Below are 26,142 nucleotides of genomic sequence, written 5' to 3'. Positions count from 1 at the left end.
GCCCCTTCCTTTCCAACAAGCTAGCAATGGATTCCTTAGGTAGTTTCAGATGATATCTGTACCTTCACTCTAGCTCTAAAACTGAACTTCCTCCAGCCTCTGAAAGACAGTAAAATCGGTCGGGATCGCGAATCTCAGAGGGTTAAATCTAACTGACCAGTAGTTTTACATATAGTGTTTTGTTTGATTACCTTTATGCGCTGCTGTTTTGCTGATTGTATATCTCTTCGGTTAAAAAAAAAATAAAAAAACGTTATCACAAAAAAGGAAACCATGTTTTATGTATGTTTAACATGTTTGAATGTTCCTATGTGCAACTATACAAATGAATGACTGAAGAGACTGAAACAGCTCAGAGATTCGAGTAAACACAGTTCAAACTGCTCACTCTCAGCTGACACCACAATTTAATCAATAAATCTTGATAATTTCCTTTGATAATCTGCTTTGATGGCACAGAAAATTCACTTTACTAAATTGATCAAAGGGAGAGCGAATAAGCCCCAACCTCAAAGGAGATGAATCCTGAAGATAAAACTCTCTATGTTGCTGACATGATGGCAACTGCCTCAGAGAAAGATCAGATCAACTGGCTCTGTAGATTTGTTGGTGGGCTTATGGGTTTTAGACCGAGAGTCACAAACAGACTAGTACAGCTTGAAGGACTCCATCCACACATGCTGCCGCTGGCTCTGCTCCACTACCTAAAGTCACTCTCGGTTGTGCTCTTCTGATGCCTCCCAAGGGTATTTTAATCCAGCACATTTTATTGTCTCCTGTCTTGCAAATGTTTTTAATGTACTGTATGCATTGCTTTTTAAAGCTGAGAGTGTAGTGTCGGAGGATTCATAGAGTTTAGATCATCTCTGTCATGGACGACTTCCAAATCTCCAGAACATCGCCACAGCGCCAGCATTTACACTTTAAAAAAAAAAAAGAAAACGCACCTAAGCGACATATAATTAACTCGTATGCCTCATCACCTACTTAAAAGTGTCTCTTGTACAGAGCAGAGATAGGGAATTAAGGTGGACGCAGCGCAGCCTCTTGTGTAATTAATGATTCAGGATGCTTGGCTCGCTATCTCCACTAACCGCGCGGATAAATCTCACCGTGGACTTCCCAGGCCCAGATAACAATATATTTATGGGGCCGTAAAGAGAGAAGAAGCCTCGTCTTAGTGGTGGGTCTCGGCTCTGGCCGGCTGTCGTAAAGCATGGCCACTTCTTCACTACGAGGCACGGAGAGAGAGGGAACGGCAGCGAGGCAAAGGTGACCGGAGTAAAGAGGCGGGGAACGCAGCTATTATATTAAATAGAGACTATGTAACTTTGACATCCCATTAGATTAAACAACGTCCTTCTATCCAATAGGATTTTCAAGAGGGGTCAAGAGAAAGATTTAGGATTTCATCTCCAAAATAACAACTAAAATGTTTAATGGTTATGATGGATGTAATTATTAATCTATATGATGGACATTCTTTCCTGCAGTTATGCAGGAGTGAATGAAGACTGCAATTTGGGCTGCAAGTAACAATTACTTTATCAAGTATTCAATTAACGGTTTGGTCTATAAAATATTACGGGTGGGAATCACTCACCAGAGGCCCCACGATACGATATAAGTCACGATACCATCTTATTGTGATTTGATATATTTTGCGATATGCTGAGTACTGCGATAAGATATATAGTGATTTATTTCCTTTTTTAAACTCTAAATTATTAGTTTGTCAACATCTGTTTTAGAGAGATCCAAGATCCAGTTTTCACTCTGTTCATCTCAGAGTTTTCATTCACATATCTTGAGGTCAGAGGACAATGGAACCTTTTAAAAATGGCCAATGACAGTTTTTTCTCACCAAAATTTAGCGTAACTTTGGTGCGTTATTTAGTGTTATTCCCGACAAGCTAACATGTCATGATCGGTACTAATCGATTCTTTAGGTTTTATAGTTTCATTGGTAGTTTCATCACTCTAACTTTGAGACTGAGCTACAACCTCTGAAAGACAGAATAGCGGGATGTCGGATTGTTAAGAGGTTAATAGTTTATATAATAAAAGATCGATACTTGACGTCCGTGTATCGTTACTATATTGCCACGCAAAATATTGTGATACTATGTTGTATTGATTTTTCCCTCCACCGCTATGAAATATAATAATACTTTAATAAAATAAACAGTCCTAGCTGCAGAGGCCCGGGTTTTAATCCGACTCGTGGCCATTTGCTGCATATCGTTCCCTCTCTCTGCCCCTTTCCCTATCACTATCTATACCAAAAAAAACTAAATATATATACATATCTTAAAAAAATTAAACAAATAGATAAACAATTTGACATCTTCAAATCGCTTTTTTGTCCAACCAATAGTCCGAAGCCAAAAGAACTTCAGTTACTGTCATAGAAAAAGAAAAGCAGCAAATGATAACATTTGAGAATCTGGATCCAGTGAATCTTTGTAAATTTTTCTGATCAACTAATGTAATGGATTTATTTATCATTTCAACTCTTCTCACTATACTAAAAGGCCTCTTGTTTGATGGCAATAGCGTCAAACATTATTGGCAAAGCAAATGACTAATGTGGTATCTTAAAAAGCTTGCAGTCAAGGCGGCGACAAATAGAAACAATGAGATGTTTGGGTTGGGCGTGCAACAGAAATATTTGTGTCTGGATAGACTCAAAATCAGACAGGTAGGTTTTGTAGGTGTGTGTGCCGATACATCTGAAACTGACTCACTACATATCACTATGGATAAGATTAGAGCTGCAACAACCACTTAATCGATTAGCCGTCAACTATTAAATTAATCACCAACTATTTTGATAATCGTTCAATCGGTTTGAGTATCTTTTTAATAAAAAAAAAGTCTAAATTCTCTGATTGCAGCTTCTTAAATGTGAATATTTTCTGGTTTCTTTACTCCTCTATAACAGTAAACTGAATATCTTTTGAGTTGTGAACAAAACAGACATTTGAGGACGTCATCTTGAGCTTTGGAAAACCCTGATCAACATTTTTCACCATTTTCTGACCAAACAACTAATTGATTAATCGAGAAAATAATCAACAGATTAATCGACTATGAAAATAATCGTTCGTTGAAGTCCTAGATAAAATTCGGACACTAAATACTTTATCAAACTGTCCTAGTAACCACAAGCTAACAGCAGCAGGAGCTCATTTACACACTTAAACTGGGGCTGATGTCATTAGTGACCTTACATCCTGGTGCTAAGAGACTCAGCTCTATTCAAACAGGGTTAGTGGTCAGTTTATTCTATTGGCTCCAACGGAGGGTAGTAAAATGGCTGCACACGGGCGTCAGTGCCGTTGTTATAGGCGTGGGAACTCCTGTATTCCTTGTGCTAACAGAGAATTTACCACATCTGCTGCTGTGAGTGAAGAAGTGAAGAGTGAAGCTCTGTGTATGTGCAGATCACACAATGACACAAAAAATAAAAGATAAAAGAAGAGATGAGAATGAGTTAAGATGAATGAGAGTGAGACAGGGAAAAATGGAGTAAGAGAGTGTGTTTCCCCAGAGCATGGAGGTCTTCCTCCTCTGTGTCCTGTAGCTTTATCCCGCTAACAGCCATGTCTAATACCCGCAGCCTGGCTGTTTTGTCTGCAGCTCCAAGGTATCAGCCACAGGTCAGAAGGTAACACTCTGTTTACACGATCATTTCCTAAAGCACTCATGGTGACCCGCTGGTGTGAAAGTTGACTTTTTTCTTGGCCTTTGTGGGGGGGAACGAAGAATTGCAACATTAGCTACAGCTACTGGGCGTGAAAGGAGCCTGAGGGTGGGGGGTCCAGAGCTTGGGGGGGCCCCCCCTCGCTGACCCTCACCCTCGGCGGGGGCCCCCATTAGCCTCGTCATCACAGTTCATTCAGGCAAACTGTAACAGTGTCAGTGACATTCTCCCACAAAGACGCACTCCTTTACACAGTCTATAAACATGCTTCTCCGGGCCAATTCATCGCGCAGTGACACCCCTGAAAGAGGCTCTTCACAGGGGCCGTTCTCACTGAGGTTTGGGCTGGGGCCTTCGTCAGGCCTTCGTAGGGGCCACACAAAGACTGGGGTCAGACGCTAATTTATAACATGGCCCCCGACTCTGCTCCCAGGCTCCTTAAACCACCGGCACAAAGCAACCACAGCACATTCTCTCTTTCTGATTCCACTTTTTTTCTCACAAACAAACTCAAAAAAAACACCTATGCCCAAAATCTGAAAAAGCTATTGCACCAAACACACTGACAGCGTCTCAATCTCACAGATAACACTCATGTATGCCACAATAACACATACCAAACCTGTCTGCATATAAATCTTTCTCAATCCCTCCCTGACTCCTCTCCAGATTACACGCTGTGATTGACAGCCAAACTGAGCCGTAATAGACAGTCTATATGAGATTATGAGGGTGCAACGGGGGGCCATGTCATGGTTATATTGACAAGATGACTTCCCATAAGTTGGCCGTTCAGATTCGACTTTGCACACAATAGCTGGGCCGAGCGCAGTCACCCATTGTAAGTAAATGTTGAGAATTTGGGAGAATGTTAACATTGTGAAGAATGTGCTGGGTGACGTCTTCCTGAAAGGGCCAGGGGTGGCCCCTGACAGGACCTTTGACACTGCAGGACAGCCTTCCCCTCGTCCCCCCTGTTAGCACCCTCGCTCCCCGGTAACGCCCACCCCACCAAGAACACCATGCAGGGACGATAGGGTGCTGAGGGGGTGCGAGGATGTTGCCGCGGTCACACAGAGGTGAACGAATAAGTCAACTCGAGCCAATGGCACTGTCGACACAAACTCAAGATGGGGAAGACACCTTATGAGATAATGTTTCTGTAACTGTCGCTGAGAGGTGTCGGCTGAGTCTTGTCTAAAGGGGACTGGAGGTCTATAATTTCTGGGACTGAATACCAGACCACCTGTACTCACAACTGGATTACCAGCCAAGACAGCTGGGGGCCCGAAAAGCCCCAGATTCCCTGTGTGTCAATTGTTTTTTGGTAATGTAATTACTTACAAATTTGTTTTACGTGCTTTGTCCTAGACTGCTTGCCATCTGGAAATCTATCTTTATCTCTCTGTCAATAATGTTGGGCTCAGTAATCAACCCATGCCCACTCTTTTGGCACTTTTTGGCCTTTCCCCACAAAAAACTCTCAGGTCTTCATGGTGCCCTTGCCTTCTCTACATTAACGGTTAGACGGCTGATTCTCTTAAATTGCAAATCCAATCATCCACCTACTCTTATCAACTGGGTACGTGACTTAATAAGCTGCATTCATTTTGAAAAGATAAGGTTCAAACCCCAGCGCCGGGGATCTGATCCCAGACCACCACGACTCCCGGCTGGATCAGCAAACTTTGTGCTGCTGCCGTTACACAGGTTAGACCCAGCGCTGCTGCTGGCCACCAGCCCGCTGTGACCCCCGGCGCTGGGGTTTGAACTGGCTGAATTAGGGGTGCTACAGCCGCTGACTGAAGGTCCGTCTCCAGAGCTGCAGCCCGAGGGACAGCGAGGTGATGTAGCTCGCTAATTTTTGTCTCATTTGTGGTATGATAAACAGTAAATTCATCAAATTCAGTGCCTTATATCTCTATTTTCCAAGCTACTGTAGCTGTCATATTTCACGGAGAAGGATCTTACTTTCTGCCACTTTGGATTTAGGATTCAATCAACAAACAAACTATCAAACCGTAGGCTACACGGACCAGAGTTCTGTGAATCTGCACTCAATTGCTCTTGCTCAGTTTCAGAGCAACTGAATTCGGTTTCATATTATATTCAGTTTCAAATTTACTGGAATACAGTTCCAAACTAATAATAATAATAATAATAATAATAATAATAATAATAATAAAAATAATAATAATAATAATAATGATAATAATAATAATAATAATAATAATAATAATAATAATAATAATGATAATAATAATAATAATAATAATAATAATAAAAATAATAATAATAATAGTAATAGTAATAGTAATAATAATAATAATAATAATAATAATAATAATAATAATCATCAATTTCAAATTATGCTATTCAGATTCAGTTTTTAATGCAATTATTCACTTTGAGCGATTCAAATTCAAATTCAGTTTAGTGACATATTTCTGCCCATAAAGATCTCTCATTCATTTTAAAGTAGAAATTGTGGCAACACTAATAAAAAAAAAGTAATGTAAATGTACTTGGGTAAACGTTTATTATCTACAGTATACTGTATGTAATGTATACGCAATATTAGATGTTCAGGTAGTTTTACTTGACTGGCTAACGCAGGGGTTTCATGTAATTTTTGGTTGTCTGCATGGTCCTAAAAGTCAAAAACAATATAACTCTGATATTCAGACTGAAGAGAGACGGGTGGTAAAGCTGTACCCGACAAATCTCTGAATGACCCATATCGATGTATAAAAAGTAGAAAATGGGGGGAGGGGAATATTCAACGTTCTTTGCAGGTGCTGGAGAGAGATTTCTCCATGACTGTCTAACCTCCCACCCTCTCTCAGAGTGACTGCTGGAGCACAGTGTGTGTGTTCGTGTGTGTGTGTGTGTGTGAGAAATAAACAGGCCCACTATGAGCAGAGAGACACTGGGGAAGATTAACCTCTGCTCCTGCAGGCCTCCCAGGGTGAGAAGGCAGTTCAGAGTCACACAGTGACACCACACACACACACACACTCATACACATAACGTCACATGTACACACACACACACACACACACACAGACACACAAACACACACACACACACACACACGCACACACACACACACACACACACCTCCTTATACAATATTATTTGAATATAGCTGCTGTATATGTCTAAATAAAACATGCTTTTCATTTGAAGACATGGACACACACAAAGTGCTCTCCTTAATAAATTCATCGTGGCTTTATGGAGGATCTCCCTGTGATTATCCAGTCCTCCCTCCAGCAGCTCAACATGTCTATTGGCTGGAAACTAGCCGGCCTTTCTCTGCTCTTTCAGCCTGTTGTTCTGGGAAAAGCCCAAAGGGAAACATTTAGATTGGAGGGCTCTTTGAGACGCTCTGACAGTTGACTGATGACCGTCCATAAAATGACAAAGCATCGCTGTGTGGTGGCCAGTGCGGCCCACTGCCTCCCCATGGGAAACTAATTGCTTTGAATTGTTAACGGCAACATTATTTTTCTGCCAATCATTGCTTTTCAATGCCCCGAAAATGAGCATGAAACAAGTCTTTTCAGCGAACAAAACAGTTAAATGTCCCCAATGTTGATCAAATTAACTTCAGCACTGTGACAATGGACTATATTTGTGTGAAAATAATGGCACGCCACAAAGGACGCCTTTATGCCAGGATTTCACAGTTGTAATGTAAAACTGTTCTCCCCTGAACCGGACCAGCCACTCTGAATGGGGGGTTGGAAAAAAGAAACAAACTCCAATACACAAAAGGGATTTTTTTTTTTAAGGAAGAGGGGAAAAAAAGTGTTGATTTTATCTCATGCTATCATTTCATGGGCTCATTTAGTAGCCATGTTTTTCATCCTCTAGAGAAGCCAATCACTTTCATTACATCAGCTGGCACACAAATATGGAAATAAGCTTATTTTTTTACTGCCAACACATTTCTAGCATTTTGTCCATTTATATAGAGTTGTTATAATACCGATACCAGTATCGGAAATGTGTCAAAATGGGCAAAATTCAGGATTGGGTATTGGCAAGTATGCCAGTCTATGCACTGATCCGATACCATAATTCATAAACCCAGAAAAAAATCAACTTGTTGACTGGAAATCACTTCTTCTTCGTCGCATTAGCCTTCACTGAGCTGTCGCCCTAGAGGTATCATGGCTGCCGCTGACAACTACTGTTTTAGAACAGCGAAGAAGAACTGACCACAGGTAGTTTGTCACAGGACGATGGCAAACAACAACAGTGAACAACAACAGTGCGTCGCTAGTGGAGAGTGTAACGGTAGTCAGAGCGAGTAAATGTCAGCCATTTGGCAATATTTCAGAGTGGAAAAGCCAACAAGCAAAACTGTATGTATTTGTTCATGTTTTACAAAGGATAGTAATCATATCACATCCATACATGGTCAGTAATAAACAGCTGTTAAATAGTAATAATAATAATAATAATAACTATATTTTTTTTATCATGCTGGTATCGGGTTGGTACTTGGAGTCAGGCAATACTGCAAGTTCAGGTATCGGAATCGGTTTTGTGAAGGAAAAAATGGTATCGAAACATCTCCACATTTACATAAAATTATTTCTTAAATCTAACGAAATTCCCAATTAAATTAATCTTAAAAAAACATATTTGTTTGCACACAAAAGCTATCCAACCTTGACATAATTATAAAACAATGATTGTCCACATCAAGGCGTAGCTGAGTCAACAAGGTAAATAATGCTTGATGCAGCCCCCCGAGCACATATGTGCGTTTTCAAAGGACAGGAAAACAAGCAGGGGATGCATTTCAAGCAGAGCTCTGCTTCGCTCTCATGGAAGTGCCCCACACATCAGCGCAGCCAGGCCATAGAGCAGTGCTTTTTTGATGTGACTCAATAGTGAGGTCTGGCTGGCTAAACGCTGTTCCTTCTCAGCATTGTTCCCCCGAGGCCTTGAAGCACTTTGGAGATAAACACCGTTTAGCAGTTAAAAGGGCCACAGAGGAAAAGGCTTATCAGATGTCTTCTCAATGGGCCGTAAGCTGCATTATTAGGGCCTGGGCCTCAGATAAGGTGGAGGAGTTTGATGCCCGGCAGCAGAACTGTGTCCCCAGCATTGCTGTGTGATCAGACTCCTGTGCCGAACTCAGCTGGTGGTGTGTTCAGGAGCCCCCCCCCCCCCCCCCCCCCCCCCCCCCTCCTCTCCTCTCCCATCCCGCGATGAGAGATTAGAGCTCAGAGAAGGAGAGCGAAGAGGGAAGGAGGGGGGGAGTTTGGCTTTAGATATTCCCCCTGTCCCTTTTCCTGCTCTGCTTTCTGGGGGTAGGAGTCAGAGTTGGGACAATGGCCAAAAAGATGGTTCCCAACCAGCCGCTGAATGGGAACACTGTTGGTGGTAGCGCTTCATTCAAAGCCCGGCCCGGGCACATTGTCCTCCCAGATTGGCGGAGGAGAATGGAGTTTGCTGGTGGCTGCCAAAAGGTTAGCAGCCTCTGTGAAAGGACCAGCCCATTATTCACTGCCCTTTACAGAGCCCAAGCACCCTTTGTGCTCCTCCTCCCTTCCCTCTGCACCGCCAGCTTTTTCTCACTCCGGTGCTCCGGATCTGCGCCCGACGGTTTCCCCCAAAGTGAGGCGCGATGCCACCACTATCCCACCCCATGTACCCCTAGTGAGGGATACCAGGGGGACATATAACCACCTCCCCACCACCACCACCACCTTGCCTCACACCCCACCGCTGTCAAAACAGAACCTTTAAATGATATGGCCCAGAAGTAACAACAAGGTTACCATTCACGACAAGGGGATTTAGAAAGAGGGAGCGTGGAAACTGCCACTCAGCCAACACAATTTCTATTCAGTCCCCTCAGCCACCCAGCTAAACCTCAGAGACTCGGCTATTTAGGTGTATTTACAAGGGCAGGGGAAATAAATCAGCTGAAAAAGCATGATGAAAGCAGAGGAAACACAATGAAAACACTTAAATGTAAGCAACAACAGAGGTCCTTTTCTTCATTATGCCAGTAAATCCAGGTAAGTTACAGCATAATAAAATAGCAAAAGCTGCCATATCCTTTAAACACTCCAGCTTCCCTGTCCATTAAAAGCGGACCATTCTTACATCAAATCAAGAATGGAGTACAGGTAAAATATGACCTCGTAGCAAATGCTTTCCTCATAATTCATGGGGAGCCCGGTGATAATGTATGCCACCCATATATGCATGTAGTTATTCAAAGTGGAGGCGGCCGGGGAGCCACGCCGTGCATTCTGATGCCATTTGAATGGGAGGTCACCTGCTGCGAGGCTTTTATTCTGTGTTAGCGTGGCCAGGTGGGGAGCAGGGGTCGCACCGTGCACTCTCTCATTCTTCTCCGCTGCAAATGGATGTCCCATAAATCACATTAGCGTGGCCTATGAATGGATAGCCTGGCCTGTTTGTATAGAGGCTGGCTTCACTCAGAGCAGAGTGAAGACATCTTTACCATTACTATTCAGATTCCTAGACCCTCGCCAGCATAATTAAAAATGATAAATTTATTCTAAAAGGGCTGATCCTCTTGGGAGAACAAATGTGCAAATGGCAATCAGCCTGTTAGATCATAATATGTTAAATGTGTACATCTGTTGCTTCTTTTAAGTTTAAACAAAACTAACTCTCCTTTTTAGATTAGCCTTTCCTGGTGCTTCGTCATGTGCATGTGTATGAATGTATTAATTTATCTGTATATATATATATTTTTTTTTTTACTATTGTTGTTGTTATTTTATTTATTCATTTATTTTTGAACATTTTCTTTCCACTGTCATTTTTTATTATGTATTGACTGTCTTATCTGTTAAGTGTCCTTGGGTGACTTGAAAGGCGCTTATAAATAAAATGTATTATTATTATTGTTATTAATAATATGTAATTGGAAATGTTGGCCTGACGGTGATGCATCAGGAGTAGTCAGCAAAAACTTTAGGGTTCATCCTCTATGGACTATCTACAGCTAATTTTATTGAAATAAGTGCCTCCTCTGGGGAGCATGAATGTGCTCAGTAAATGTCATGGTGATGAAATTAGGATTCGTCCTTTGGGGACCAATATTATCCGTCGTAAATTTCACGTAAATCAAACCCATTTCGGCCCAGTTTTGACCTGATGGTGTCACTAGGTAAAAGGTAAGGGTCACCAAAATCACCCCTTTTGATATCATGGCAATCAGTCAGTATATTAGACCAAAGTGTTGGACAGATGTATGTCCCAAACTGGCACTCGACGAATATGTGCATCCCTTTGCCTGCCGGTTGTGTGGGACAAAAATGAAGATAAATGTAGGATTACACCACAAAAAAAGAAGCTGAAAAGTGAGGAGGAGTTAGAGAGAGGGACAGAAAAAGAAGAGATAAAAGAGAGCTGGGAGTTCACAGACCGTGTAGTGAGTAAGACCCCCTACTTTTACAGACAGATGTAATCCCGCTGGTCTAGGACTGAATCCTGCTGAAACCTCTCCTGCTCGGTCTCACTCTAAGCCTCCATTACAATATCAATACAGGTTTTTCCAGACAGGACTGGGAATTGTGGATAGTATCTACTACATTTTTTAGACATATCCAATTCCCATTCTTTATGTTTTTACACAGATACGGAGAGTCTCCCCAAAGTGAGGCAATGACTTCAGTTTGTGTAGTTATGGTCTTATGTCAAAGAAAAGAATAAAGAATGAATGAAAAGCCAGGAGAGAAACAGAGATGGTGTCTGGCGGCGTGTACAGTACCTGTCTAAAACGTAGCCCAGCGCCTTCTGCCTGGTCCCAGAGTAGACAGAGGGGCTTTTCTCCCAGGCCACCAGGTTGGAAGCATCATGGAAAAGGTGGATGTTGACCAGATCAAAGGAGCTGGGATGAAAAAACACAGACTTTAAGTGATCTTCTTCAACTACAACATCCTAAATGCACACTTATAAATGTGATGTTTCAGTCCAAGTGACAAACCTGAAGCTAATGTACAACTACAAAAGAATGGCTGGTTTGTAAATAAACTGTTTGTGTATTACTGTTTTAATGAATTCATAAAGTACACTAAGACTTTTAACATAGTAATCGTAGGCAACTTAAGCATTGATAGAAGCTCACTGAGTGTATTTTTAATGAGGGTTTGGAATCAAACTCTTGAATACAAAAATTAGATTGGACTAAGTGAATGTGATGAGAATGAATCCCCAGTGACACAACATTTGTTCTGATGGTCAAAAGTCTTGAAATTTGGTACAGACATACTTTGGGCAAGTATCTAACAGCACTACTTTGACATTTTTAAATCACGTGAAAAATCCCACTTTTATTATAAGTCTTAATTGGGATTTTGGAAAAATTTGTAAAAACGCTAACATGTTTATTAAATGTTTTCCATATGAAAAATTTTTTTTTACACTGCATATGTGTGCATATCTTTGATATTCAACTTGTTATGAGTTCATAAATACTAAATACTTGATTGTGCTCCTTGTAGTTTCTGAGATACAGACACTTTATCTACAGTTTATTTAATGTTGTGCCCCAAACTAGATATATTATGATAAGAAAAAGTCACTTTTCAGCCAAACGGTTTGACCGATTTTGAAAATTTCTTCACACTTGAGCTTAGGCAAAAAAAATCAGTTGCACGCACAAATGGGTTTCATATGGAAAACATGATAGACATGAAGTATTTTTGTCATTACCGACTTGATATCTTTTTCTTGATGGTGAAAAAACACCCTTCTTATAAGGGGGTAAATGCTATCTAACCTAGGTCCACTATCACTACATACGAGAGCCCGATATCACTACATACAAACACTAATCTGCTTTCCCTCAGTTTGTCCTGTCAGGGAAGAGCGAGATAGCTCAATGTACAGTGATGAACACCTCCCTGCTGATCCTATCAATCTGGGCTGTTTTGTTAGCATGGTGTTCGGCAGGGCCACCCAGAGGAATTGGTCTTATCTCGAGGGGTTTATTCTGCAGTGACATCCTGAACAAATGAATACATGCATGCCTTCGGCTATATCTCTGTCTATCCCATCTCCCATCTGATCTCCCTATCCTCCACCAGCCTCTCTCTCTCTCTCTCTCTCTCTCTGTCTCTGCCGCTCTCGTCAAACGTCGTGCTCCTATTAAATGCTTACCGTTTCAGCTCTTTAGTTCTCATGTCATCCTTCTATTAGATTACAATCCCCCGTCTTCCACCCCCCCACCTCCCGCCCCCACAATCCTCTGCTCTGCACACTGGAAGCCAGCGTTTGTATTCATGCCGTACAGGTTCAATTGCATGTAATCTTTATGGTCATCTGTCATATGCAGCTGCTTGACTAACGCGATTACGTCTAATCAAATCCCTGCTGTCTTCCGTGGCACACTGTCCGGAGAGGGTTCAGCTATGGACTGTAACTCACTCTCTCTCTCTCTCTCTGTGTGTGTCTATATGACCACCACCACCACACCTCACACAGCCCACCGGGGCTTGTGGGTAAAGCCGGACATGACTGACATGGTTAGATACATCTCTAATCACAGTGATACAGTTGTAATGATTGCGGGTTGAACAGAGATGAGGTGGGATGTGTCGCTGTGGGAACTCACCAGTCAGGCAGGGCCCATCGAGTCCTGATGAATCCCTTTCTGGACCACTTGCACTGCAGAACGGAGAGACTCAATTTAGCGTGACATTAGTAAGTAAGATTCAGTCATCACAAGGCAAATGAAAGCGAGAATGTCAAATGTTTTTACAGTCATATAACAATGCCCATCATCTGGGAGCACGATATCAAATTTTTCAACACAATCATAAACTATTAAGTTGAATTTACATCCCAGAAATGTCCTCTTGTATAGAATTATGAGGGTTTTAATGAAATAGTTGAGTAAATAATATACTTTCCACCACTGATTATAAGTAAAGGAAGCCTGTTTATTTGTTTAAATCCAGCTGACTGACACATTTTCTTTTCTTCAGACACTTCAAAAGTTAGTTTAAAGTTCCTCGCCAGCTGCTTTGCCACATGTCTGATAACTAATACAGAGAAATGTTAAATGACCAGCCTCAACACAGAACGTACAGCCTGTATAGGTGAAAGTTAAACAAAATAAACTCAGTGTAGACGTCCAGTATGCAGCTGTTTGATCAGATCCCACCAGCCTTGAGTTAATTATCCAATCACAAGTCCAAAGACCGTCCTCAAACAGCACATGATTCACCATGAAGCTGGTTATTAAAAGAGAGACAAATTGATGCTGCGAGTGTTCTCATTCTGAATAGATAAATACGTCTCTTTCCCTCAGCCTCTCTCCTTTCCTGTCCATCTCTCTCTGATACTCCTAATGGGGAGTTAACTGCGGTGATGAATAAACTAATTATGGGCCAGGTCACATAATTACAAATTGACTAATTTTATTTAAAAAACTCTGATGCAAATTAAAAGGCTAAGAGGTATTTGATTGCACCTCACATCCTTCAATCTGCATTAGTACAAGATTAACTGTATCAAATTGAATTACATTAGCATACTTGAATTAATCCATACTGCCTCAGCAGGATGTATGGGCCCAATTATAACTCGCGGTCCCGATATTGTGACTTTGAAAGGAGCAAATGGAATTAGATTTGAGTGTCACACAGTGCAGCATAACAGACCTTACACTTAAACAAATATGTATAGAGCTGCAACAATTATTAAATTAACTGCCAACTATTTTGATAATCAATTAATTAATCAGTTTGAGTATTGTTTTATGAAAAAAAAGTAAAAATTATTTTATTCCAGCTTCTTAAATATGAATATGTTCTGGTTCCTTTAATCCTCTATGACAGTGAACTAGGGCTGTCAATTGATTAAAACATTTAATCGTGATTAATCGCATGATTGTCCATGATTAATCGTGATTAATCGCAAAGTAATCACACATTTTTTATCTGTTCAAAATGTACCTTAAAGGGAGATTTGTCAAGTATTTAATACTCTTATCAACATGGGAATGGGCAAATATTTTTGCTTTATGCAAATGTATGTATATATTAATTATTGGAAATCAATTAACAACACAAAACAATGACAAATATTGTCCAGAAACCCTCACAGGTACTGCATTTAGCATAAAAAAATATGCTCAAATCATAACTCAAGCCCAACAACAGCTGTCAGTGTGTCAGTGTGCTGACTTGACTATGGCTTGCCCCAAAATGCATGTGATTATCATAAAGTGGGCATGTCTGTAAAGGGGAGACTCGTGGGTACCCATAGAACACATTTTCATTCACATATCTTGAGGTCAGAGGTCAAGGGACCCCTTTGAAAATGGCCAAGCCAGTTTTTCCTCACCAAAATTTAACGTAAGTTTGACGCATTATTTAACCTCCTTCACGTCAATCTAGCTTTAAAACTAGCCTGATACAACCTAGAAATCACAAATAATTGCATTAATGTGTTAAAGAAATTAGTGGCGTTAAAATTAATTTGCGTTAAGGCGGTATTATCGCGTTAACTTTGACAGCCCTACAGTAAACTGAATATCGAGTATTTGAGTTGTGGACAAAACAAGACATTTGAGGACGTCATATTGGGCTTTGGGAAACACTGAACAACATTTTTCACCATTTTCTGACATTTTATAGACCAAACAACTAATCGATCAATCAAGAAATTAAATAGGAAGATTAATCGACAATGAAAATAATCATTAGTTGCAGCCCTAAATATGTGTTGAAACAAACTGAATCCAAATATATTGGGAAGATAAACAAAAGAAATGTGGATTGAGTAATCACAATGTGTTTATGTACAGAAAACCCATTAGCGCATTGTACTGTCTGCGTTTGTCAATGTAAAGTTGAGGAGAGAAAGTCTTCGAGTGGGGAGGATGAGGAGGGACAAGACGAAGAGTGAGTGTCGGGGGGGGGGGGAGACTTGCTCGGTGCCCATACAAGCTCTGACTGCAGCCAGAGACGTTTAATCTCGATTTAATTTAAAGAGCCATTAACTACAATCGCAGCATTAAAATCCATCACTTCCTTGACACCCGGCCCCAGATTGCCCCATTTCCTCCACGTATGACTGATTGACCCCCTGCTTCATCGCTTGCTTATAAACACACACACACACACACACACACACACACACACGTGCGCTAAACACACCATCCCAGTCGAGTGGAACAAGCATCTACGTATCAGTAAGTAAGAACACACTCATGCTGTCTATTTCACCCAATTTAAGTGCTTTTATTTTGTAACGGGAGTCCTGTTAAGATGATTATCTAGCACAATCAATCAAAGCGTAGAAGAAGAGAAGTGTCTCTCTCTATTGGCTGACATGATGACATCATGATTTGGTTGCTGCAGCTGATGTTGGAGCGGGAGATGATGACACAGATGCTGTCCGGCCCCATTTAATCTCCTGCTGAAACATCATCACCACCCCTCCCCCCCCTCCACGCACACACACACACACACATCTTAAAAACAGATGAATTTAGCCAATATACTCTTTCTGCGATGTCACAGTTATTTAGAGTAGAAGACGTATTTGGATTGAACGGAGAGGTGACATGTAATCATATCATATATCAGGTTTGGTGGCTGTAAAGAGTCAGTGAGAGGGGACGGGGGGCGGGAGTCAGAGGGCAGCGGTAAAAGGTCGCGAGGCTCGGGGGTTGACATTGGCTGACCTTCCACAGGTCAGCGATGGCGTCTCCGCCCATGACAGTGATGAACGGCGGCTACACAGTGGGTCACGTCCACGGGTGTACACATACGGGCTGACACACAGGATGAGGAAGACAGGAAATAAGAGGAAAAAAAGACGGGGTGACGGAGGGAAGTGGGACCATCGGATTCACTGGACGCTGGAAATCACTACATAAAACTCCCCAATTGTGACCAATGGAAAATTACGCTCCTATAAAATGTCACATGTGACACACACACTCCCAGCTGTTGTCCAAAACACCCTCCTGCCACCGTTCGATTCTTTGACCTTTCTTATATCTCAACTCAAAGTCCGACCCCCATAAATAATATTATGGCGGGGTGATGTTTGGAGGGGGGGGTGATAGAAGAGTGCAGGGCAGCGAGGGGAGTGGAGAGGGGGGTTACACAAAAGCATTGTGACAGAAATGCACTGTGAGTAATAAGTAATACACACAAACGCTGATTGATTTGAGCCCCGGTAGACAGTCACATTTATCTTTATTCCATCATCCAGGGGGGCCCATCAAATAAGAGAGGGCCTCACAGAGGGTTTATATGACTGGACAGCACGTGAACGTATGTGTGTGTGTGCTCGGATAAAGATGCACCACATGTACAGAGAGCTGTCTCTGTCATTGTCACCACTCAAATGTTGCAGTAAGACGACGCAGGAATGCTTAAAGAAGTCGTATGGTAAATTCAAAGAAGCCTAAATTGGATTTTTTCAGTTGTAAAATCAATATAGTTTTTCTGATCTTTCTGTATACAACAAAAAAAAACGAGTGTAGAAAGCTTTCACTTAGCTTTCATTTCAACATTATCCGCTCATTTATGAGCTCCTTGCAGTCTCATGGATCACGGCCGTCACAGAGAACGGCATCTGTGTCACAGGTGTCTCGTGCGGTGATAAACGCAGAGAGCGTTTTACAAGCGACGCCGCTTTAAATGACTTCATCTCCTTAACGCACGCATCCCATCTGTGAATCACGCGTGGCGTTTAAATCAAGAGGAGAGGGGGAAAAACGTGAAGGAAGTTAACTTTCATCGGGGGGCAGAACTTGAAAGTAATCACAGAGCTTACTACAGAGGGCACTAAAAGGGTATGAAAAGTCAATGCTTTTATGGACACGCTCACGGTGCCAAACAACAAATACAAACTCATATGGATGTTGATCTACAGCCTGGATGCTATTCCCTTCCCTGCTCTGTTTTTTTTCCTTCTACGGCTGTGTAAAACAATCAATAGCAAGGGCACATTAAGGTCTGGGTCGTATACTTTATTTATATAAGGCAATGACAAATCCTTATGATGCAACGGTTTTTGGAGGCATGTATTACTGCGCCAAACAAATAAATATATTAATGCCCACTGGGGAGGCGGAGAGATTGACGGAACAACGGGAAACGACAAGCCGCCAAATCCATCACGGCGACCTTTCAAAAGAAATGCGCCTGTGATTTTGTCCACTTCCGTCTTATTCAGCATTTCAATTAACGTCCCCGCTTCTCTCTCCTTCACTTACAGCTATAACTCACGGTGGGATTACGGAAAGAACCGGTGTTTTGCATACGGAGGCAGTTGTCACTTAAATCAGAATCAAACTAGTGTAGGAGCAGGAGAGGGCCGCAAGCAGGAAGTGTGAATGTAAGTGATTTTACCTAATATTTTATTTTATGACACCGAGTTTGAGCCACTTTTAAAAGCTGAAGTAGAAAGCCATCATGAGCATGATCTAGGATCAATGAAAATGGATATTGACAAAGTGTTAAGTGAGATTATTCAGGAAAAAAAAACTTGCTTGGTTTCATTTCTGTTCTCTTTCAGCACTAGTTGGACATTCGGTTTCACCCTCTACAGCTGAAACTAGGGCTGCAACTAAAGGTTATTTTCATTGTAAATTAATCTGTTGATTATTGTCTTGATTAATCGATTAGTTCTTTGGTCTATAAAATGTCAGAAAATGGTGAAAATGTTTTGTTTCCCAAAGCCCAAGAGGACGTCCTCAAATGTCTTGTTTTGTCCACAACTCAAAGATATTCAGTTTACTGTCATAGAGGAGTAAAGAAACCAGAACATATTCACATTTTAAGAAGCTGGAATCAGAGAAATTCAGACTTTTTTTTTTTCTTAAAAAACAATTAATCGATCATCAAAATAGTTGGTGATTAATTTAATAGTTGACAACTAATCGATTAATCGTTGCAGATCTAGCTGAAACAATTAATCGATGATTCTGCATTTCTCCGTTTTATTTCAGTGTAAATTAGAGATGCAACGATTAATTGATTAGTTATCAATGCGTTTGAGTAATTTTGTAAGGAAAAAAAGTCTAAATTCTCTGATTCCAGCTTCTTAAATGCAATTATTTTCTGATTTCTTTACTCCTCTATGACAGAAAACTGAATATCTTTGAGTTGTGAATAAAACAAAAAGACATTTGAGGACGTCATCTTGGGCTTTGGGAAACACTGATCGTCATTTTCTGACATTTTCTAGCCCAAACAACTAATCGATTAATTGAGAAAACAATTAATTAAATAAAATAATAATTTCACGGACCTCTGGGAGTCCCCTGGACCCCACTTTGAGAATCTCTGGTCTCAACCACCACGCAGCAGCGCTCAAGTGCAGCGAAATGTACTGAATGACATTTGGTTTCTCTTTTATACACACAAACCAACACGCGCATACACCGATCCCTCCCACCATGATGTCATCAGCAGTGACACTTTATTAATGGGGGACTGTAAAGGGAAGACACAGGCAGAGAAACACACACATCCGTCTCCCGGCGGCCACCTGAGCTGTCTGCTGTCACTCTCTAACCTTCCTCAGAGGATCCCATCTGACTAACTGGACCAATTCCAAATACACATCTTTTTTGCATTGAGAATTAGTTTATGAGCATGTAAACAAGACACCTGCCCTCTGTGTCTGCGCTGTTGACTTTAAATAACTCGGTTGAGGTGTATTTTTCACATATGACACAAAACTGAGACTCAAGCAACTGGTTTGGGACCCTTGTGTGGCGTTCTGTCCGGTCCAAGATCCCCGTGTAATAGGATTCCTCAAAGCTGCAGATGGATGGCAAATCTAGGCGGTTTCATCTACTAAAAGAGGGCATAAATCACGAGCGGAGGAAGCGGGGACGAGGCAGGGGTTATCACCAGTCTGCCTCCCTCATGAGAGCTTTGCATTAAAGCATTAGTGAAATTAATTCATCTTTCATAAGAGGTTTGAGCAGTATCTGTGATCTATGATAACAACCAATTTCTCACTACGGAGGGGCCGGAGGAGGGAGGGAAGGCGGGAGGAGAAAAAAAATACTCGGCGACCCTGATAGACTACACAAATCTGCTCTTTTTAAATGGGCTAACATTATCTGGAGTGCTGCTCTCTGGAGCATCATCCCAGATTCATATCCCAGCCGGGAAAGAGGCATAAATCACCGGGCAAAACTTTTCTCATCTGCCCCCCCCACTTCCCCACATACACCTCCTTTCTCGCTACATCACTCCCCTCATCCCTCTCACATGCTGGGCCATGCCAGGTTTGTTTTGTGGTTTTCTCTGCTTGTCCTGTTAAACGCAGAACAATGCTTTTTGCTGTAATCATTTTAAATGCGCCTCAATCAGTGTAATTGGTTTTAGATCATCTCTGGAATGGGAAAGTGGGGAAACCTGAGAAGATGGTTGGGTATGTGTGTGTGTGTGTGTGTGTGTGTGTGTGTGTGTGTTTGGGGTGGGGAGTCCTGCAGTGTGTGAAAGAGACGGAAATTGGGGGGAAGTGTGTGAAGGGGCCGTATCCATCTGTTTTGCATATATTTGCGGAGGCGGCCGTCGGAGCATGGTTGACAGATGAGTGGGGAGTGCGGGGATGACACACGGGCGGTCGTGCTCTTTATTACTATATCAGCACAGCCATGCTCGGCGCTCAGCTCCCCCTCTGATAACACACCACAAAAACCGAACACAGCGGAGTGAGCAGAGGATTGCTCCATGGGACACGGCAGAAACAACGAGGACTTTCTCCGTTACACGATTTGAATTTTTTGACTGATTTGTCTTCAAATCAGCCATGTGTCCTGGACTCTAAAACAAAAAGATACATGGAAAACGAAATGGCTTTTGAAAAATGAATAAAAAGTAGGGCAAAGTCATCTCTTTTTTTGTGTAAATTATTATCTGAAGTTTGGCATTGTGGAACAGTGCAAGATTTCTTTCACAATTTAGGGGAAAATAAATCAAAATTAATTTTTATCCTTGATTGATAATGTTTTCAATTTAGCAGCTTTATTCAATGGTGTAAAAGAGCTGTGTGTTCATTCGTCATTTCCCCCTCTCACTTCGATATCCATTTCAGACGAAAGCTGTCATTAGACGACAACACCACCATCAGTCTGTCAAGTGTGCTTATTACATTACCCACCTCAGGAAAGTAGTCCTGTGGAAACTTCTCCTTCTCCAGCGAGGGTGTGCTTTCTAGTGTCTCTGAGTAGGTTTCCTTCCCGACAACCTTCCTGAATTTCTTAGCTGAAGTGGAGATGGAGGGAAGACGGACAGAGAGAGAAAGAGAAGGATGGAGGAGGTGGAGAAAAGACAGTTTATTGTTACAAACATGGCAGGTTAATTTTTGAAGGCCCCATGTGTGAATCTCCTGATACGATTAAGAGCTCACTGAGCAACTTTGGCTTCCTCAGACAACTGCACCACCTGCTGGTCAGAATGAAGAACATCTGTATTCAGCTACAGAGGTGAGAGTGAGAGGTCACAACACGGTTATTAAATAAAATATATACAGTATGCCTGTCTTTCATCTCTTTGGGCCGACCAGTTTCTCTTCCTTTTTACTTTGTACAGTTCACTGTAGACGATACCTATTGCATCCATCTGTCCTGGAAGATGGATCTGTCCTCTGATGGTATCCCTGAGGTTAAAGGGGTTTATAATGTGGAGGTACTTTCTTATCTGAATCAGGAGACTAAGGACAGAGGGTATTGTATGTGCCATGCTGTTCTTGACGCATTTTAGATCTTTAAAAGTTTGTTTTATTTCTTGGTACATGGCATTATTATGTTATTGTTTCCATGCTGCCAGATCACATGGCACGTTTTTTACATTATGGAGGCTGACTCCAGTACATGAATTTAGTAAAAATAAACAAATAAATGAATAAAATCCAGAAGGAAAACAAAAACAAACAGTCTTGATGCATGACGGCTGAGCAATATATCGATATTATGTTGATATTGTGATATAAGACTAGATATCATCTTAGATTTTGGATATCATAATATGGCATAAGTGTTGCCTTTCCTGATTTTAAAGGCTGCATTACAGTAAAGCGATGTAATTTTCTGAAATTACAGACTGTTCGAGCTGTTCTATTATTTACCTTTACCCACTTAGTCATTATTTCCACTACTGATGATTATTTATCAAAAATGTAATTGTGTAAATATTTTGTAAAAGCACTAATGGTCAACCCTACAACATCGATATGGAGGTTATTTGGTCAAAAATATTTGATTTTCTCCATATCGCCCAGCCCTATGATGCATGTTGGTGATTTATGATTTTGGGCTATATAAACAATGTGACCACAAAGTTCATATTCAATCTCATGCTGCCAAGAGTGACTTGATTAAACACGTGTGCGTGTGTGTGGGTGTCAGATAGGGGTGTAACAACATATTGCTGTGACACAAAATCAGATCAGGACAATATCAATAACAGGATTGTGATATCAAATACATCTGATCATCTTCTATTCTTTGGTTTAGTTGTGTTATAAAGACCAGCTTATAAAAAGACATGTCACAGTAAGAAAAGCACATAATAACATGAATGATGGCGTCAGTTTCAGGGTCCCGCTATTGTGCATGCTGGAATATAACGGAGCCAGTTATCAGTAACACCTGTGCTCTTCCTGCTATCACAAGTCAAAATGTCTGCTGGGAAAAAGGCCTATGACAAAGAAAATCAACAGAAACGTGCAGTAGTTTATGTGATTCTGACTTTGAATTAGATCTTTAGAGTATGTGTGTGTACATGGGGAGTGGTCCTCTCCCCTCTCGACCCCTCCCCTGCCTTCGCCCTGTCCTTCACTGGGGTAACTGGTGCTAATGCTGACTTGGGTCTAATAGGAAGCGAGGCGCCTCCACATCTATATCCCTTCTTTAATTAGCGCGGCCGCCGGACCCCGGGGCCCTCTGACACCGCAGCCTGATGAGACCGCCGTAACTGTCCAATAACCCGCCGCACACCATTACTGTGGGCCCGAAATCTTATGAATTAAATCCTAATATTAATAAGCATTACCATTCTGTTCCCCCCTCCCTTTACATTATCCTCAAAGCCAATCTCAGCGCGCTGGTTTCTGATGGAAGCGGGAATAGCCTGCGAATGGTTGTGTGTGATATGCAGGGGTGGGATGAGGGGGCACGGCGGTGAGGATTTCATTTCGTGATGATGTATATGTGGAAGTGTGTTGGAACGGGGGGGGAGGTTTGGTACTCACCTTTGAAATCAAACTGGTGGATGTTTTTCAAAGACTCGTGGATAAAGTAGAAACTTCCGAGAGCCTGAAAGAGGAAAAAAGTACTTGTGAGATTGGACACATTTTACATAAATGATTTAGAGCTGTCACGAATACCATTTTTTGGGCTTCGAAGCTTCGGTGAGAAATATTCGAAGGTATTCGAAGCTTCGCGGAGCAGCAGGCTGACATGTCGTCTGTCTGTCTCCCCGTTTCAGTGCTGCTGCTTCACTACTGTACACATATGCACCTCTACACACAACAAATGGCGACATCCGTCTGAGAATAACTAATAATAATTAACGTTGAATATGAATAATGAATAATGTTGTGGGATTATTCCTTATTTCGAGGGCTATTTTGGGATATTTAGTGCCTTCAAATGTGGTCGTGTTTACGAGTAGAGTCCATATGAACGCCCCCCTCTTGTGGTATTCGCAACCTCGTAAGTGGAAGGTTTCTGAAAGCTCAGAGTTCGGTGCATAATAAGTTAATATATTGTAATTTTAGTTGTATGTTGTTTTTCTTCGTTATTTTATAATATGTCTGAGGAAAATGTTGATATTCCCAACGGCCTCATCTTGTTCCTCTGTCATTATGCCTTCGCATTTACTACATTATGTTACCCACTTGCTAGCCTGCTAAATTGTTAGCCTCTGTGGCTTCTAGACGTCGACAGTAACGTTAATATTGCCGTTGCTTAGCAGCGGTGTTCTCACGATTTAACCACTTGAACCCCAAGCATATTGCGTACACGACTTCCCATGTTGTAAACAATAGCTCACGAGTTTCATTTGAAGGCACAAATATATATTATTATTACATATTTATATATAAAAAATTAAAAATAAATAAAAACAAAGCAGTCGAATAGTGATATGGAGGTCGATTACATGGCAATGATCAAAGTTTCGATGCTTTTAAGCATTCATGTCAGACCTAAAATGACGCCGTACTTTATTGGATCTGGATCCGGTCCAGGATCCAAGATTTATCACTTCACAGATGAAGATTCTCCACATGACGGGTGGAATAAAACTCCTACATTTCCCACCATTTTCGCCAAATTTACAACCTGTTCAACAGCTACAATTTACACCATTATGTCTCCGGTTTTCCGTCCTCATAACCCTTTCACAATGTTGAGTGCAAAGGATTGACCTAATGTGCGAATGCTTGACTAATAAACTGGGCTGAATGTACAGCGCCTCACTCTTTAACACACTCCACAGCACACGTCCCACCGCTCCGCTCAATGGGAGGCCACAAACACTACACACCATCGACTACACAACAACAGGTGCTCTCGGTACAGTACGCTCACAGTCGCTGCACACCCCGTTCTCATCTCGGGCTCAGAGTCTTCTAATGTGGCGAGTCAACAATTTGAGCTTTCAAAAGGACACATTCAGATGGACTTTTGAATGAGCAAAGATCAACTTCAATAGGCTTAAAATCTTAATTTTCCCTGCGAACAATCAGGAAACTTTCCCAGTCGGCGGACGAGCCAATCAAAGTCTGTGGGAAGAAGTGAGAGTGGTGCAGAGGGGGATTTGATGCGGTTCACAGTCCGCTACACTGCTTTCTGTTGCCCTCTTTACATTTAGGGCAAATGGAGGCAAAGCTCAAGCTCAATCCCCTGTGTCTTTGAGATAGCAGACCTTCAGCTCGGGATAAATCTGCCCTCAAAGAGAGTAACTTTCACTATAAAGACCAAATTAAAACACAAGAGAGAAAAATGGCGAAAGACAAAGACGGAAAACAGTGATGTTGCAAGATAAGAGATAACGGGAGAGGTACAGTAAAAGAAAGAGGGGTGATGAAGAGGGCTTAGAGGGGTGTGATCAAAAGAAGGAGGAGACATCTGCAGAAGAAAAGGCGTTAGGCATGAAGAAGGATTTAGTCTGGAGGGTTTTCCTGTGTTTTCCTATTGAGGCCGGCTGCAGACGCCTCTCTCCGGCACGCTGGGAGAGAGTTTTTCGGCCCGGCCCGGCCCGGCCTCTGCATTATTTATGAGCGCCGGCACATCTTGAGATTAAACATTTGCTGATTTGTCAAAAGCACAAACATGAGGTCCTGCCCATCTCCTTGACATATAAGTTCAGCCGACGGAAAACACTGTCGCACATTTAATTGATGAGAACAGCGGCTGGTGACCCGAACCCCCCAGTCGCCCTCCATTCCTCCCTCCCTTCATTGCTTCTTCTCCTGCTCTGACGGAGGACAGAGGGAGGCGGCGGTGGGGGGTGCGTGCATGAGAGGGGACGGCGTTGGGCGAAAGGCAGGACTCAAGGTCACAGCTTCCCATTGCGAGAGGACGGCTTCCAGGAAGGCCCCCCTACGCTTATCCGTGCTCGCTTGTCTTTATGTTCTCTTTCACCTTAAAGTGCCAACAACAGACTTGGAGACAGAGATGGATAGGGAGAGCCAGCCGAGGGGGGGAAAACCGTGCTATTTGTCAAAACGGTGCCGCCACGCTAACTGCTGCTGTTTGTGTAAATATTTCAGTAGGCAGTCAAGTAAAAATGACTATTATGAAATATGACACACGGGAAATTATGGAGATGAAAGGATATATTTCACTCTATTAGAAATGAAATAGCAGAATTTCTCTGGTGAGTCAAAATACTGCAGCTGAAAAAAATTGTGGATTAATTGATTGGTTGATTGTAGAGCTGCAACGATTAATCAATTAGTCGTCAACTATTGAATTAATTGCTAAATATTTTTGATAATCAATTAATCAGTTTGATTAATTTTTTAAGCAAAAAAAAGTCTAAATTCTCAGATCCAAGCTTCTTAAATGTGAATATTTTCTGGTTTCTTTACTCCTCTATGACAGTAAACTAAGTATCTTTGAGTTGTGGACAAAACAAGACATTTGAGGACGTCATCCTGGGCTTTGGGTAACATTTCTAACCATTTCCTGACATTTTATTGACCAAACAACTAATCAATTAATGGAGAAAATAATCAATAGATTAATCAACAATGAAAATAGTCATTAGTTGCAGCCCCAGATTAAAACCTACACTTTAATTCCAAACAGTCTCTCCTGCAGTGGAAGCTGATCTCTCTACTGGCCCTCAATGCCCACAAAAATTAATACAACATCAAACAAATCGGCATGAATCAATTCTCAAATAAATGATAAACAACTACGCTTAAGTGGCTAT

General features: G+C 41.7%; 1 protein-coding gene across 3 annotated transcripts in view; it reads right to left on the bottom strand.

Moving 5' to 3' along the window:
- The window catches only part of LOC119495379 (inositol polyphosphate-5-phosphatase A), a 169,151-nt gene that overhangs the window by 53,749 nt on the left and 89,260 nt on the right, over nt 1-26,142 (bottom strand). For all 3 annotated transcript variants that reach the window (XM_037781770.1, XM_037781769.1, XM_037781771.1), the window contains 4 exons: nt 22,949-23,012; nt 20,858-20,961; nt 13,326-13,378; nt 11,481-11,600 (listed from right to left, as the gene is read on the bottom strand). In XM_037781770.1, the coding sequence (XP_037637698.1) occupies nt 11,481-11,600; nt 13,326-13,378; nt 20,858-20,961; nt 22,949-23,012 (341 nt within the window). The remainder of the gene's footprint in view (nt 1-11,480; nt 11,601-13,325; nt 13,379-20,857; nt 20,962-22,948; nt 23,013-26,142) is intronic.

Source organism: Sebastes umbrosus, chromosome 10, assembly GCF_015220745.1.
Source record: "Sebastes umbrosus isolate fSebUmb1 chromosome 10, fSebUmb1.pri, whole genome shotgun sequence".
Taxonomy (NCBI): domain Eukaryota; kingdom Metazoa; phylum Chordata; class Actinopteri; order Perciformes; family Sebastidae; genus Sebastes; species Sebastes umbrosus.
Note: the sequence above shows the minus strand (reverse complement) of the source record. Positions and strands in the feature narration are given on the sequence as shown.